This window comes from Peromyscus californicus, unplaced genomic scaffold, assembly GCF_007827085.1.
Source record: "Peromyscus californicus insignis strain IS unplaced genomic scaffold, ASM782708v3 Scaffold_2__1_contigs__length_46816999, whole genome shotgun sequence".
Lineage (NCBI taxonomy): Eukaryota > Metazoa > Chordata > Mammalia > Rodentia > Cricetidae > Peromyscus > Peromyscus californicus.
Window position 1 is genome coordinate 39,003,937 of NW_026294540.1, and position 16,396 is coordinate 39,020,332.

At 43.0% G+C, this 16,396-nt stretch overlaps 1 protein-coding gene across 6 annotated transcripts in view; it reads left to right on the forward strand.

Annotated features, from left to right (window-relative positions):
* Nucleotides 1-2,437: 2,437 nt before the first annotated feature.
* Cdk8 (cyclin dependent kinase 8) overlaps nt 2,438-16,396 on the forward strand; it is a 70,889-nt gene continuing 56,930 nt past the window's right edge. For 2 of the 6 annotated variants that reach the window (XM_052754491.1, XM_052754494.1), the window contains exon 1: nt 2,442-3,032. In XM_052754491.1, coding sequence (XP_052610451.1) covers nt 2,905-3,032 — 128 coding nt within the window. In that variant the 5' untranslated portion in view covers nt 2,442-2,904. Of the gene's footprint in view, nt 3,033-16,396 lie in introns of all 6 variants that reach the window. The other 4 variants (XM_052754492.1, XM_052754493.1, XM_052754490.1 and 1 more) reach the window with 4 other exon arrangements.

The window sequence follows — 16,396 nt, forward strand, 5'->3', positions numbered from 1 at the left end:
GGCCAGGCTGGTCTCCAAAGCGAGTTCCAGGAAAGGAGCAAAGCTACACAGAGAAACCCTGTCTCGAAAAACAAAACAAAACAAAAACCAAAAAAAAAAAAAATTATGGGTTTTGGTTGGTTAGTTTAAAAAAAAAAAAAAGACTAATTTCCTCCGTCTCTCTGTTGCATTTACTTCTTTGGGGCATACTGCATTCTCTTTTATTGTTTTGTTGTGTTTTGTTTTTTTGTTTTGTTTTTTGAGACAGGGTTGCTCTGAGTAGCCCTAGTTGTCTTGGAACTCACACTGTAGACCAGCTGGCTTCGAACTCACAGAGATGCACCTGCCTCTGCCTCTCCAGTGCTGGGATTAAAGGTGTGTGCCACCACCGCCCGGCTCATACTGCATTCTTGACTATTGTTTTAAAAATATCTTATTTTCATTTTTTAAATGAGTGTATTGCCTGCATGTATGTTAGTGCTCCGTGTTTGCCAGTTCCAGAAAGGGATGCTGGAACCCTAGAACTGGAGTACAAGCAGTTGTGATACACAATTTGGGAGCTGGGAACTAAACCTCGGTTCTCTGTAAGAGCACTAAGCGCCCCTAACCACTGAGCAATCTCTCCAGTCCCATTCTGGGTTATTTCAATTGTAAGTATAATATCCCTATTACGTTTCACGTTATGTCAGATGCGGGGAGGGGAAAATCAAACTTGGATCATTATAACTAATGGATGTGACTTGAATTTATCCAGGTGGTTGTTGTTATTGTTGTTGTTTCCTTAATGTCTTTGCTTCTAGTTCTTTCTCCTGAACCCTGCCTTTCTTGCCTACTCATCCTCATTCTTATCAGATTCTAGAGACAAATCTTCCTCACAGTGTGGGACATGACACATTAGGACTCCACATACCAAAGGTGTGATGCTTGGCCAACAAGGGGGGGAGCTGTGAACTGAAGCCCCCCCCCCAAAAAAAAATCTGCATCTCGAAATATTTTACAGGTGACATTGATTAAAACTTCCACAACTGGGGAGAGCTGGAATGTCACAGATTGGAAGACAAATGATCTCGGGCTATTTTTAGCTACCTAAAAGGCTCATCTCTGTAACCCAACATCTTCATATTAGTTAAATCTTTCAAGGATACATAAACAGACGATTAACTCCCACCAACCCAAAAGCTAAGAATTGGCCATTAGAGGACATGTAAGGCCCATAGCAGACACGTTCTTGCTTTTCTATCACCAACCTACTTGATGTTTCCACTAATGTGTAAGTGGTCTGTGTATGCACACATGTATGCAGGTGTAAGCATATGTGTGTATGCCTGTGTCTGGAGGTCAGAGGTCGATATCTGTCATGGAACCTTGAGCACACCATTTCAGTAAGACCAGCTGGCCCTTCTGCTACAGAGAGCCTGCCTTTTCTGCCTCCCTAGTATTAGTATTACCGGCACACAGAAACATGGATGACTTAAAAAGTGGTGCTTTGGCTTCTTGATGACAGGCTAACCTGTTAAGTTGATACAAATCCTTTCCTCCCCGAGTTGTGTGTGGACATGGTGTTTATCACAAACTACAACATGTGGCAAGCGTTTTATCAATCTATCCATCAGCCCAGCCCCCTTCATCAAGTTTGTTCTCTTGGTATAAAAATATCATTAAACTGTTACCAAGTTGGAATTTGTGGTAACTTAAACCTATGTCTCTAAGCATGGCCACTCATATTTGTCTCTAGAAAAAACTCACTCTCTTTGAGGTGATAACTGTTTTTGTGTCAAGAGATTTAAATGAAAATTAGAGTTTAATCTTCACTTAAGTGAAAACAGCTTTACCTGACTGGAAGTATAATGGTACGCTTGCCTAGCACGTAAGCCCCGAGAACGTCATGAAATGGACAGTCAGATGAAGGAAGACAAGCTATAAATACAATTACGTAGTTTATTGTAGTATTTAGAGACAGGTAGAGGCTATACTAGGAAAAACCTGGAGGCTTGGGGGTGGGGGGGGTGGCAGCAATAATCCCACTTAAATCCTGGAATTCAGAAGTGACGCCAATACAAAAGACACTCACTAACGAGTGTCTTTTGCTAAGCTTATATGGGCTAATTCAGATTGCAGAGATACAGCTTTGGGAAAAAATCTCCATGAAGCCGAAACTCGTTGCGTGATGGACTACCAATCCCATCATGCCACGCTCTGAATTCGCGACGTCGTGGAAGAGGCGGCTACACCGCCACCCGTGCATTCTGAGCCTTGCACTTTCTGGCCGCTTCGCCGACCGGGTTGGTCCACGTGGTGAGTCTGTCAGCAGCTCCGCACCGTGGCTTGAGCGAGGCCCTTTCGTTTGCCGGCGTCAGAAGGGGTGGCTGCCCCGTCCTGAGCCGCTCGCAGGAGGGGCGGGGTCAGCGCGAGGCTTCGCGACGTTTTTACGACAGCGGCTGCCGTGTTCCGCGCCCGCCCGCCCGCCCTCCTCCTCTCTCGGAGGAGCTACCGGCTGTTGTGTGGCGTCGCTGGTCTGTCGGGGCTGATGGCAGCCTGAGTGTGCCCGAGCGCGTGTGGGGGAAGGTGAGGCGCGGACGCGCGTGGGTGAGGAGCAGAGCCAGCCGTGGCCGCCCCGCGCCCACAGCAGCACGCGCGGCCAACCGCGCGCGAGCCGGCGCCCCGGGAGCGCGGGGACAAGGGCGGACGCTGCTCCCCGCCCCCAGCGCGTCCCTCGGCTGTCGCGCGCCCGCGGGGACCGCCCGGCGCTCCCCTGGATGTCCCCGGCGCCCGCGCGGGGCCTCCTGCCGTCGCCGCGTGAGGCGGGCTGGTGCTGCGGCCGGCGGGTGTAGCTCGGGGGCTGCGGCTGCCGCGCGGCCGGGTCTCCACCGCGGCCCTCGACCCCCCCCCCCCCACCCCAGCACCCCGGCCTCGGAGGCTGTGACAATGGACTATGACTTTAAAGTGAAGCTGAGCAGCGAACGGGAGCGGGTCGAGGACCTGTTTGAATACGAGGGCTGCAAAGTTGGTCGAGGCACTTACGGGCACGTCTACAAGGCGAAGAGGAAAGATGGGTGAGTGTGGGTGTCGCTGCGGGAGTCCTCGAAGCTGACTGGAGAGGCAGGTGGCCGGCCCGGGTGCCGTGGTCCCCACTGCCTCTGCCTCTGCCCCGACCAGCCTGCTGTGGGGAGGAAGCGGTGTCCCAGGAATCCAAACCCAAAGGAACCCTGCGTGCAAGCGGGAGAAGGACCGTCTGTCTCGTGGACAGTGTACCCTCTTTTTACGGATTTCAGTACAGTACAGTTTTTTTTAAATCGTTATAAAATGTCAGTTTAAATATATATGTTTTCCTCTGGTCGATTTATTACGTTAACCTTTTGGTGACTAACTCACCCGTCTCTGGAGTGACATCCATCAGTCTGGAAGAGAGGCTGGGATCTTTTTCCCTTATCATTTGTGAGCAGTTGATGACCAAATTTGGATTTGATTGGGGGAAAGAAGGCAGCGAGTGAATGTGGGTCTGGAGAGTTCCATGTAACGTAAATGTAGCAGTTACTATTCAGGTGTCATTAGCTGCGAGTTTTTATATAGAACAATGGGGATTTGGTGCAGAGTGGATAGTGTGGGGGGAAAAGCAAGTGACAGATAGGGACTGTGTTGTGCAAGCTCTTTAACTAGAATTTATCAGCTGTCAGTGAAGTCTTTTTGCTTCAAAATTCTCCCCTAGAAACAGGAATTAAACCTATGACTGGCAATGCTGTCAGTTTTGCTTCTTAACAGTAAATTCAAGCTCTCTCTCTCTCTCTCTCTCTTTTGGTTTTTCGAGAAAGGGTTTCTCTGTAGTTTTGGTGACTGTCCTGGATCTCGCTCTGTAGACCAGGCTGACCTCGAACTCACAGAGATCCACCTCCCTCTGCCTCCCGAGTGCTGGAATTAAAGGCGTGCGCCACCGCCGCCGGGTTTAAGCGCTCATTTTTCCTTTGTCAGTAGATGACTGCATTGTAATATTAACAAAAGGGAAAGTCATTCTTAGCTGGAGAGGAAAATTTTTTTAATTTCCCGTTTTCCTCTTGTACAAATAGGTATTGTTGCCTTTGACACTAGGAAATTATTGGAAAGATTGTCATAGCTTATTATATAATTTTTTGGATATATTAGAAACAGCTTTTCTTGAGCATCCCTTGTTTGACTAGTTGCTATTTCGCTATTTAGAAAAAGACTTTTTTTCATATTCTCAGGAGTGCATATTCAGAACTGCATTAGCACTACAAAGTGAAACTGTTAAAGCTGCCGTGAGTTCTTTTCAAGGGAGCTTATTTATAAATACTTTAGTAACTAGTCTAGATAATGGAAAAGGAAGTGTCTGTTTATTAAACACTTCTCTTTATTAAACTTTCCTATGATGTGTTCAGTGCTTTTGTGCAGTGATGAAGCCATGCAGCTGTGGGCAGAAGGTAGGGTGGAAAACTTGGTGTTCTGGGTGCCCTGTGCCTTTAAATGTCCTTTTTAGCAGAATGGATAAGCAGTCAATGATGTCCAGAGCCCTTGTTGGTTCTTGTCTAACTAGATTTGTTTTGTCAATATTTTATTAGTGAATTATAAAGGAACCATCTGAATTTGCTGCATATTTTTCAAAGGATTAAAGCATCTTCCATCCCTCAGTATCACATAGTTTGGGACATGGTCATAAAATCTCCACTCCCAAGACATTTGGTATTACGTTTGACCAATCTGTCCTGTTTTTAAGAATGCTAGTGATTTTTATATTTTATCCCTGTGAAGGAACCAATTCTGTTTTCATAAATTGCCAAATTATGCTAATAAAATATCCAAATGTGTTTGATTGTGGGTTTTTTAAGTATATAATGTATACAGAGGGAGGTACTTTAAATACTTTTTACATCTTGATGGTAGGTTTTCATCTAGGCTGTTAAGAATAATTTCAGGCCGGGCGGTGGTGGCGCACGCCTTTAATCCCAGCACTCGGGAGGCAGAGCCAGGCGGATCTCTGTGAGTTCGAGGCCAGCCTGGTCTCCAAAGCGAGTTCCAGGAAAGGCGCAAAGCTACACAGAGAAACCCTGTCTCGAAAAACCAAAAAAAAAAAAAAAAAAAAAAAAAGAATAATTTCAGAAGAAGTTGCATATCTTAAAAATAGCTGGTGTTAGTGTGTGTTTCTTAATTATTTATGGCAATTACAAATGAATATTTGCATTTGGGGGAATTTTTTTTTAAGCTGTAATCTTTTGGGTTGATTTTCCAGCAACCTTTAATGATTCTGCTTATTGTGATGAACTTTTGTATTTTTTGTAGTGTATCAAATGTCAAGAGAGTTTTAGAATTAGAACAGTTTTTGTTTTCCACGGGGAATATTTTTCAGTTTGGCTTGTTCATAAGGCCAGACTAGTAAAGTGCTATATTCTATTTATGAGATTCTTTGATCTTATGTCCGTGAAGCATAAGTTTATGTATTTTTAGATTTGGTATAATAAAACTTGTGACTATTTTAATCTTTTTTTTTTTTGTATTTTTTTTTTAATGTATGAGTACTCTGTCTGCTTGCACGCCTGCCCTCCAGAAGAGGGCACCAGATCTCATTATAGATGGTTGTGAGCCACCATGTGGTTGCTCTTAACCCCTGAGCCATCTCACCAGCCCTATTTTAATCTTTTATAATAAGATGACCAAGTCATTTGCTTTTGGTATTGATTTACTTTCAAATTAGTGATATATTCTGCCACTGAGATGTCATAGTCCTCAAAGAACTTGGACAGGCAATAACACTTTGAAGAGAATCTAGAGCCCTCCAATAAAATTAAATAATGGAGATACCTTTGCTTGGACATATTTGGCTGTTAAAATGAATACATAAAAACATTTTTTTCAGCTGTCCAGTAAACAGAATATGAGCAATTAGTAAAATAATTTAGACTAGAGGAATTAGTTTGTTAATTTATTAAAATTTAGGAAATAGCTTGATAATTTTGGCATAATGAGTTAGTAAAAACTACCCTTCTTGTATACCATATGCCAGATAAAAATCAACATTGTGAGGAATGCAGGGTATGGGGAAGTACTTTATTTCAAGCATGACTATATACAAAGATAAAGGGCCTTTTATAATCATGCTGATTTCAGATTTTAATAGAGTTAAAATATGTGTGAGAAGTGCATCTTGAATTAATTCATTCCTTTTTTTTAATTTAATTTTATTTTTTTTTATTTTCCAGAGTTGAGGAGCAAACCCAGGGCCTTGCGCTTGCTAGGCAAGCGCTCTACCACTGAGCTAAATCCCCAACCCCGAATTAATTCATTCGTAAATGTGCTATAAATGAGATAGTGTCCTTCATTCCTTAACACCAAAAGAAGTACTCCTTAGGGGCAGAGGTCGTGGGAGGGTGGGAAGGCAGGGACAAGTGGGGGGTCATTTTCTAAGTTGATTGTATTTCCTTTTGTAGAATCGAGACAACCAAATATGAGTTTGGAAAAAAATGGAAATTTTTCAAGACACAAAATTCGTTTTTAAGGTTTTATATTCTCATTATAGTCATTGGATATTTATAGAATTAAAAAATTTAATTTCTCCAGAAGTGGTACTGCTTGCCTATAATCCCAGCTTTTAGAAGGCTAGGGCAGGAAAATTGAGTTTTAGGCTAGTCCAGACTACAGAGCAGCACCCTGAAGTAGGGTGTGTGTGTGTGTGTGTGTGTGTGTGTGTGTGTGTATGTAAATTAGAAAAATCAACTTGGAGCAAGTTTTCTGGGGGGGGGGGGAAATGGAAGTTTTGTTTTAGTTTTATTTTTATTTTTGGGGGGAACAAGAGTCTCATTATATAGCTTTGTCTGTAGACCACAGCCAGGTTAACCTTGAACTTAGAGATCCACTTGCCTCTGCTTTTTGTGCTGGGACTTGAGACGCCATGGGACTTGGTCTCACAAAAGTGTTCTTAATCTGTTATAGTTATGTTCAGTAGGCCAAAGAATATAGGGGAGGGAGGGAGAGACAGGAAACTTTGGGCCATGTTTGTAGAAAATTCAGAAATTAGTTGATAGAGATAATGATAGCAGCTAAATTTTGAATAATTAAGCCCTAGGTCCTGGCTGAAGCACTCTACATTTATCTATTTAATTTCATAAGATCAATCAATTCTATTATGCTCAGTTCAAATATGAAGAAACTGAAAGGTAAGCAGATTTGTCCTGTGAGTAGCTATGTCAGTTAGGACCTGAGAATGTCCTTGCAGTATGTGTACTCTGGAACCCATGTTCCCCCCACCCCCCAGGATTTCTCTGTGTAACAGCTCTGGCTGTTGTGGAACTTGCTTTGTAGACTAGGCTGGCTTGCAGCTCACAGAGATCTGCCTGCCTCTGCCTCCTGAGTGCTGGAATTAGAGTGTGCTACCACACCTGGCTACAATGGAGCCCATGCCCTTAACCACTTTGCTTCATATAATTAATAAGACTCCAGACAGCATCCCTGTCTGCCACTGACACCTCAAATACCATTGGATCTACTGGTTTATATGACCCAAGATGACCTGGAACTCACTCCGTAGTTCAGGTTGGTCTTGAACTTAAGCAATCCTTCTACTTTAGCCTGTTGTGCTTTTTTACTTTTATTTTGTGTGTATGAATGTGCACCACATACATGATTGCTTAAAGCTGTGGATGATTGTGAGCCATAATGTGGGTGCTGGGAATCAAACCCAGGTCCTCTGCATGACCAACAAGTACCCTTAACCACTAAGCTTTCTCTCCATCCTACTCACATTTAACATTGGTTCTCATCCATTCATTAAAAAAAAAAAAGTCAATTCCCAAAGATGAAACAGCTATTCACCATTGGTTTTGCCACCTTGGCCTTGGGTTAGTTCCTGCTCCCATGGTGGTCTGTTGTTGGGAACCAGCACAAGGGACTCTTGATTCAATGTTTATTGTAGTTTTGATTCTTTGGATGTGTATTAATGAGTGTTCTTTACAACCTTTTAAAAATGTGATGGGAGCCAGGTGGTGGTGGTGCACGCAGGGGCAGGCAGACCTCTGTGACTTTGAGGCTAACCTGGTCTACAGAGCGAGTTCCAAGACAGGCTCCAAAGCTACACCGAGAAACCCTGGGGAGGGGGGTGTGGATTGGAAGAGACAAGCATAATATTTATGGTGCATGTCTTACCTATGTGGCATTGAGTAGTGCATTTTTAGCTCTTGTTTAAGTCATTTTCAGGTTTGATGCTTAGAATCCATGTTCTTTTATTTTCTGTTTGTTTGCTTCTTAGTTGTAGGGTTGGCAAATTAATTCATTTGGAACTTGTTCATGTGAGCTATTACTCTGACTGAATCTTCCAAGATTTGAAAAACTCACTCATTGAGCTATCTATTGGGCCTTCTGTGTGCCACTGTCTGAAGCATTGGGAAGGCAAAGGTGGATGAAACATTGCACAATTTGAGGAAGTATCTTCTGGAAAAACAGACTTGTCAAAAATTATAGCAATTTTAATAAGCACTATAATAGTGTTATTGTAATACAGGGAAGGAAGCTCTGAATTTCTTTGGGATTTTATGGAAAAACTCTTTGAGATGGCAGTATTTGATTGACTCTTGGAAGATGAGAAGAGCTCGTCAGGTCATTCTGAGAGGAATAGGAAAAGTATGCTTTTTTAATGATTTATTTATTTTCACTCTATGTTCATTGATATTTTGCCAATATGTATGTCTGTGTGAGGGTATCAAGTACCCTAGAGCTAGAGTTACAGACAGTTGTGAGCTGCCATGTGGATGCTGGGAATTGAACCTGGGTCCTCTGGAAGAGCAGACAGTGCTCTTAACCACTGAGCCATCTCTCCAGCCCCCAAAAGCATGTTTTTTTATTGTTCCCTGCAAAGCCCTGTTGGTATAGGCTTTTCTATGTCATGCTTTTCTGCCTTATTTTCTTTTCTAGTTTCTTTTGTGCCTTGCTGTGTGTAGTAGTTTAAGCCCCACTGCCTGTGGTAAGGTCTTTGTTATTTTGTCAGTGGGGCTATATTCATCTACATGTACCAAACAGCTTATTTGTGTGTTTGTAGCAGCTTTCCATCAGAGCACTGTTGACCATGCAGTTAAGGTAGCCTCTCAGATGCAGGGGTCTGATTTAGGATTTCTCTGCATATGGAGCTGCCACATAGAACTAACTCAGCTTTGCCTATAGCTCTGGCTAGCGGACTATTCCACTTTGGCTTGGCCTCACAGGGAGCTGGAGCTAGCATTCTGTAGAAGCCAGCAGTGACTACAGATTGAGATGGGTGAGATTCTTTCTCTAGTTAAAGGTTTGGAACTAGTGGAATTTCTCTGGTTGGCACTCTGATGTGTGGAGATACAAGAGGTAGGGTCGGGATTTCTCCTATACTGGATTTCAGCTAGGAAAAAAGAAATAGTAAAGAAAAATAAACTGTTATAGACGATTCAATAATTATTTTTAGTTGTGAATTCTGATTTATACATTTGAAATGTGACATATTTGTTAGTGGGAATGATATATGCCAAATTGATGACATTTTATTCCCTGTGGTTGTTGATACCTTTTCTTTGCAGTGCCGTTTTATTATTAAATCCAGTTCTAGTTGCTTTACTTTTTTCCTGTCCTTAGCTCCTGCTAGAAATGAAATACACTATTGATCTTCATACTAGTTGAGATAGATGTTGGCCATCTCCTCATTACTTAGAAGTTACTACAATACTCTTTGTCACCCCAAGAAGTGTCTGATATGTCTAATTGATAGCATTCACTTATTGTTGTAATTTATTTTTAGTTTTTTATATTATGTGTATGTGTGTAGATGAGTATGTAAACATGAGTATTGGTGCCCTCAGAGATCAGAAGAGGGCATCTGGAGTTACAGGTGGTTGTGAGCCACCATATGGTGCTGGGAATGAACCTGAGTCTTCTGCAGGAGCCGTACTCGGCTCTTAGCTGCTAAACCTTCTCATCTCTCCAGCCCCGATCACCTGCTATTTTGACCTTAATACTTGAAGACTTTTTGGTGTCAATGATTTTTCAGTATTGTTCAAAACGGCAGTCAGAAGTCCCAAACTGGGCCAGAGAGATGGTTGAGCAGATAAGAATGCTTGCTGTGCAAGCCTGATGACCTAAGTTCCATCTCCAGAACCCTTAGACCCATAGTGGGAGGAAATAACTGGCTCTTTGAAGTCCTTTCACCTCCACATGAGGCATGAATGCGCGCGCGTGCGCGCGCGCACACACACACACACACACACACACACTAAAAAACTTAAGGTCTCCAAATGAGCCCCTGCTGTCATAAGATGCCATGATGTAATCTATAAAATTCAACCTTCTCACTGTATTCACAGGCTGTGTAGCCATTAACACTGTCCATTCTAGAACATTTTATCCATAAAGAAGCTAAGTGCCTGTTACCAGTTATTCCACATCTTCTCTTACAGCTCCTATTTCCCTTTCTTGGGGTTAAGTTATATTGCATTGTGTGAATATACCACATTCATCAGTTGGACATTTGAATTGCTTCCACTTGGGCTGTTATGGATGATGCTATTATAAACTTTCATGTATGGGTTACTGTGGGTGTGTTTTCAGTTCTCTTAGGTATAAACCTGGGATTAGAATTTCTGAGTCATCTAAAGCAGCTGAGCACTGGTTTTAAGTATCTATAGTAACTTGTTTAGGACCAGTGTCTGTGTTTTTGTATGCAAGGCTGTATTAGGTTGGCTTAGTCTAGAGCAGTGCTCACACCATGGTCTATCACAGTGATTCTGAAATATTAAGTCCATACAAGTGCTTCTGTCAGTTCAGACCATCTGATGTCTCAGGCTGGAACTCCCCCCCCCACACACACACACCCATTGGCTGAAATGGCTCTAAAGTGTAGCCTCAGAAATTCAATTTTGTCTTAATGTGAAAGTCCAACATCTCTTCACTCATTACCCCACAAAATATAGTTTGTTCTGCGTTGGTTTATTATGTAACTCCGTCAGTGTACCTGTAGTCAATGTTTGTATATCCATTGGGTTTTTCCGGTGAGTATTTATGGGAGAGAGGGTATAGATTTCTTCTAGGGCAGCAGTTGCTCTCAGCTGCTGGCACATTGCCAAATGGTGACAGGTGCGTGTGTGTACACCTGAAATTCATACTTGCAAATCGTTAAATGTTGCTGCAATTAAGAACTTGAGGCATATTATAGGAGAGTAGAAATTCGGTGCCTTCTAAAAATAGTATGAGAAGCAAAGGTTGCTGGGCTGGCTGGATCAATACCCTGAACAGAGCTGGAAGAAACAAAGGCAGAGGCAGACTGGAATCCAAGCTGGTTGTTCAGGTTCTTTGAAAACAGAGCCATTGAGAACGTTAGGGCTTTTAAAATGCACTTTACAAATGAGTCTGCTTAAATGAGGATTGAACCCATGTTTCTGGAATTAAAGGAGATATAACTGATCTCAGAATCCACGTTGGCATGGAATTTGTGGTTTACTTTCCTTATGTGAATGATTATTTAGGTTAACTACTACTCAGTTACCTATTTCTCTAAAATCCATAACATCATTATAGCCCTGGAATTAACAACTACTCCTATAAAGAGGAACTCTGTGGGGCCTCCACCCCATGTTGCATATACCTGAATTTATAGGCTTTCTAGAGCACTAAAGAAGTTTAATAGATAACTTGTCAGTGCTGTGGTTTCTATTAAAGAAGTTGTATTTGAGGAAGATAGGGAGTAGTTAGTAGTGAAGCATTTTTATGATTTGAAGGCTTCTGTTCTAAAGAAAGTCAGTGACTCATGGAGGTTTCAGGCAGGTCACAGGATGGATACACTTGCTAATGCTTGTTATCACTGTGGTGGCTTCACCTAGTGCTTTAACAGATGACTCTACCTGAATTCTACCTGATTCCAAGGAAGATGTCAAACACAGAGCCAGGTAGGTACACTTTGCTCACTGACAGTTGTTTTAAGTGTAAAATTACATCAGTTGATTATTTGGCATTTCATTTTGGTTTCTCTTTGGCTATAGTTCTTTCTGTAAATTGGTTCCTATAATGTATTTGGTAGGTGCTCAAAGGCAATCAATCATTCGCTGGGTTCTATTTGTGTGTCAGATATTGGTGATTCATTGCTGAACAGCTGGTGACTTAACTCTTTAGGAAACTTAGAGACTTTTGAGGAGTGCAGGCAATGACATTAGGGTAAAACTGCAAAAGAGTAAACTTACAGGTTGCCATAATAATACCCAGTCTACTCTTAGGGGCTCAGGGGCTCAGGGTGACATTTCAGGTGTGACTAGGAAGGTAGGAAGTTATGCTGGAGTGTGGGCAGTGGCCAGTGGAGAGTACACAGGTGGTATCAATTGTGGGTAGTGACTGTTTGGGAATAGGGATTGGAAAGTGACAGAGCAGCTAGACAGGTGGCATCAGTTGTAGCCCCAGAAGTATTTCTTTCCCTCATTCCCTCCTTTCTTCTTCATGTTTCTCTCTTTCTAGCTAACCCTCTCCTCTCTTGTTTTCTCTTTGCTTCTTTTGGGGCTGGAGGGTTAGAGACAGTGTTTCTCTGTGTACCAGCCCTGGCTGTCCTAGAACTCATTATGTATGAAGAGGCTGTCCTCAAACTCCCAGAGGTCTGCCTGCCTCTGCCTCCTGAGTGCTGGGATTAAAGGCGTGCGTCACCACCAGCCTCCTCTTTGCTTTTTGACAAAGTCTTGCTACAGGACCCAGGCTGGCCTTATTCTCTTAGTTCTCCAGAGTCTCCCAGTCATCCAGCCTCAATGTCCCAAGTGCTGGCATTATGGGAGTGTGCTGCAATACCTCACTAGAAGTTCTTCACATGGGAGGAATTAGTCTGGTTGAAAGGGAGCACAGTAATATGTACTAGTCAAGTTGTTACATGATTTTTTTTTTTTGGGGGGGGAGGTAATTTTGAGATCTTGTGAGTTAAGAAGGAGAAAGATAAAGCTCCCACCTTTGGAGCCACCAAGTAGCCTGTGCGGAAATGTGAAGGAAAAGCTTGGTAAGGTGAAACAATGGATAGACTCCCAATGCCAATCCTACAGAGGAGTGAGAGGTGGGAAGATAGGCATTAAAAAAAAAAAGTTGGAGAGGCTGGGGAGGTGGCAGCTCTTCCAGAGAACCCTGTTTCAATTCCCAGCACCCACATGGCAACTCACAACTGTCTGTAACTCCAGTTCCCCCCCATAGACATATGACAGGCCGAATATCAATGCACATAAAATAAAAATAAATCAATTGGGGTTTTTGTTTGTTTGTTTGTTTGTTTTTGTTGTTGTTGTTTGGAGACCTAAGTGTGTTTTTGAAAATTATGTTCTGCCAGAGAGCTAGCATAGAACCAAACATGATCAGAAAAAAAAAAAAAGAAAGTCAATGAAATGATTTTTCTAATGATCCTCTGCTGTATTCGTAGACCAGAGCCTACCAGAATTATCAGAGAGGCTTCCTCCAACAACTGATGGGAGCAAATACAGAAACCCACAGCTAAACATTAGGCGGAGCTCAAGGAATCTTGCCAAAGAGGAGGAGGAAGGATTGTAGGAACCAGAGGGTGTCAAGGGCACCATAAGAAATTGGCCCACAGAATCAGCTAACTTGGGTTCATAGGGCCTCACAGAGACTGAACCGACAATTGGGGACCCTGTATGGGTGTGAGCTAGGTCTTCTGCATATATGTCATGGTTGTGTAGCTTGGTGTTCTTGTGGAACTCCTAACAGTGGGAGCCAGGGCTGTCTCTGGCTCCTTTGCCAGCTTTTGGGATCCTTTTCCTCCTACTGGGTTGCCTCATCCAGCCTCAATATGAGGAGATGTGCCTAAACTTATTATAACTGGGAGGCCTGCCCTTTTCTGAAGGGAAATGGAGGAGGAGTTGGATCTGGAGGAGAGGTTGGGGACGGGGGAGGGAGGCTAGGAGGAGAGAAGGGGGGAACTATGGTTGGGATGCAATATATGAGAGACGAATAATTTAAAAAGAAAATTGTGTTTTGGACTTTGTACTTCTCAGGCAGTGGGGACCATTTGTGGGCTTTTAAGCAGAGAGTGATAACCAGTTTAAAGAGATGGTTTGGTAACCCAATCAAAATGACTGTAGGGAACTGCTTAGGAAACTGTAATAATCCAGATGTGGGGTGATGGTGGCTTGGGTAGGGAGTGAAGAAAAGAACCAGTTGTACTAATTGATTTATTAGATATGGTAGAAAAATTGAGGTGAATCAAGGATAAGGCTGTGAGTATGGATAGCCAAAATAGGAAGAGGATTAAGCTTGTGGGGAAAGGTGATGAGTGGAGTTTTAATGTGTTGAATTTTAGGTGTCTGTCAAACATCCAGGAAGAAATACCTGTTAACAGATGCACTCAGTGCCCCAGAGAGGAATCTGGACATAGACTTTGGAATTAACGAATACTTAAGGCAGCAGCACCCTTACATGACAGTGGGGTTGCTTAGAGAGTAGAGCAAGAAAAGTACCCGGTATGAATCCTTGAGAAGACAATGGCTATGAAGTTTAAATAATAACTTTGATCTTAGGTTTTGTCAAGGATGTTTTGATGCTTTCATGGTGTTGTCCTCTGAATATTCAGACTTGCTTGAAATCAGGACCGCTCTGATGACACAGGGCTCTGGAGATCCTCCTGGAAGGGGAGAAGGACTCTGAAGGCCTTGGAGCCTCTCCCCTCCCTGGGGGTAGACTCTTGAGCAGTACAGCTACAGGTAAATTGCTTTATGTGCCTGTAAGTAACCCCACTTAAACCAATTAGTTTACGAAACTAGACTTGGGTAGGATAATTTCTGATTTGTTGTTGCCTTCTCTGTCTGGAGTGAACAGAATTAGACTTCTTAGGAGAAGTCGTGCAACACTTCGTGCTTAAAGGAGCTGGATATAAACCAAGGTCAGTTTGGGACGAGCACTGCTTTTCTGCTTTGAGGGATGAAGCATGCAATGGGGCCTAAGATGTTTGAGGATTGAGCATCTGAGGGGGTATAGAGTGGTGTCCCTTCTCCACATGGTACACAGTAGTGTCCCTTCTTGCTACAATAATAGCCCCTGCTGGGAGTGATTCAGACATGCAGATAAAGGTGGGAAATCCAGATGGGTCCTTTGCCTCTGTGTCAGGCCTCTTGACGTCAAACATGGGGATGGCTCAGATGGCTGGTGGAGCAGAGATAATGAAAGTGCTTAGCACATGTGGGATGGGATTCTAAGGAGGTGATGGCACCAGTTGCATTGCTTTGGCTATGGATGATGGTGACAAGGTGTGAAACTGAGGCTCAGCTGTCTGCCGGAAAGCGCTTGCTCCTGAAAGGGGGAATCAGCAGGAACACAGGTTGATCTTGTGGTACATTGGATGAAGTTGAAATAAACTGTTTCTTAAGCTAGGCGTGAATAAGAAAGAATTTACACATTAGATATGCTGAAGAGCTCCTCCTGGGATCCAAAAACTTGGAATACACAGTGTCAGCATTTTGGGGTAGAGGTAAAGGAGGCACAGCTCCCCACTGTCACTCTCAGCAGAACAAGGAGTTTGCGTAGAGCTTTAGGTCCCTTAGCTTAGACCAAACTAGTATTCATGGCTATGATGCTGAAAATAATTTTAGGATTAGCCAGCATGAAGCAAAGTTGGAGACTGTTTCAAAATAGTTTAGTAGAAGTTTAAGTAAGAGGACTGGGAGAAAAAGGTGTTCAGAAGAAAGTCAAAAGTGGATAGGGGCTCTTCAAGGGAGAGTTGCAGCTCATTGTTTTTACAGTGCTTACATATAGGATTCTGGAGAGGCCTAAAGGCACTGTCTTATTTATTACTGAATGGTTCCTGAGGGACACCTGATATAATTGCAGTCAACAACGTAAAAGTCTAGCCTCCAGGGATACTGGGAGGAGGCATATTTTTACTGTTAACAGCAGTGTCTGGGGAAAGGGATGAGACCTTACCCGAGGTCACATGGACTTAGCCTTGGCTCACTGGTGTTTTAACATAAAATATCTGTATATGAAAGAAATCTCAAATTGTGCAGGAATACTTGGCTTCCCTGATGGCAAGAGCCATTAATCAGACTCTGGGATGACAGGGTCCTTTCCTCTCATGTCCCTATTAATTTCTCAGTGTTTCTTTCTTGCCTCAGTGGGAATATTTAACAGTGAAGAGAAAGAAAATGAGGTAAAAATGGTGGTGAGGAAGTGAGCATGACAGAGGCTGTATGTGTGCCCAGTACCCTGGACCCAGTAAGAAGACTTCACCTGAGAATTAAGAAGGAAGCTAACCAAGCAGGAACCTTGGTACACGTAAAGGGGCTTTGGGGGCTTTGGTGAGGCCCCTGGTGGGTCATGATTTTACAAAGAAGGAAAGGTTCTGAGAGGATCTGTGTGACTTAGCTTTGCATGTGAATTGAGTTAGTAAAATGCTAAAAATGTCAAGCAGAGAGGAGAAAAAGAAAGATAAAAGGAC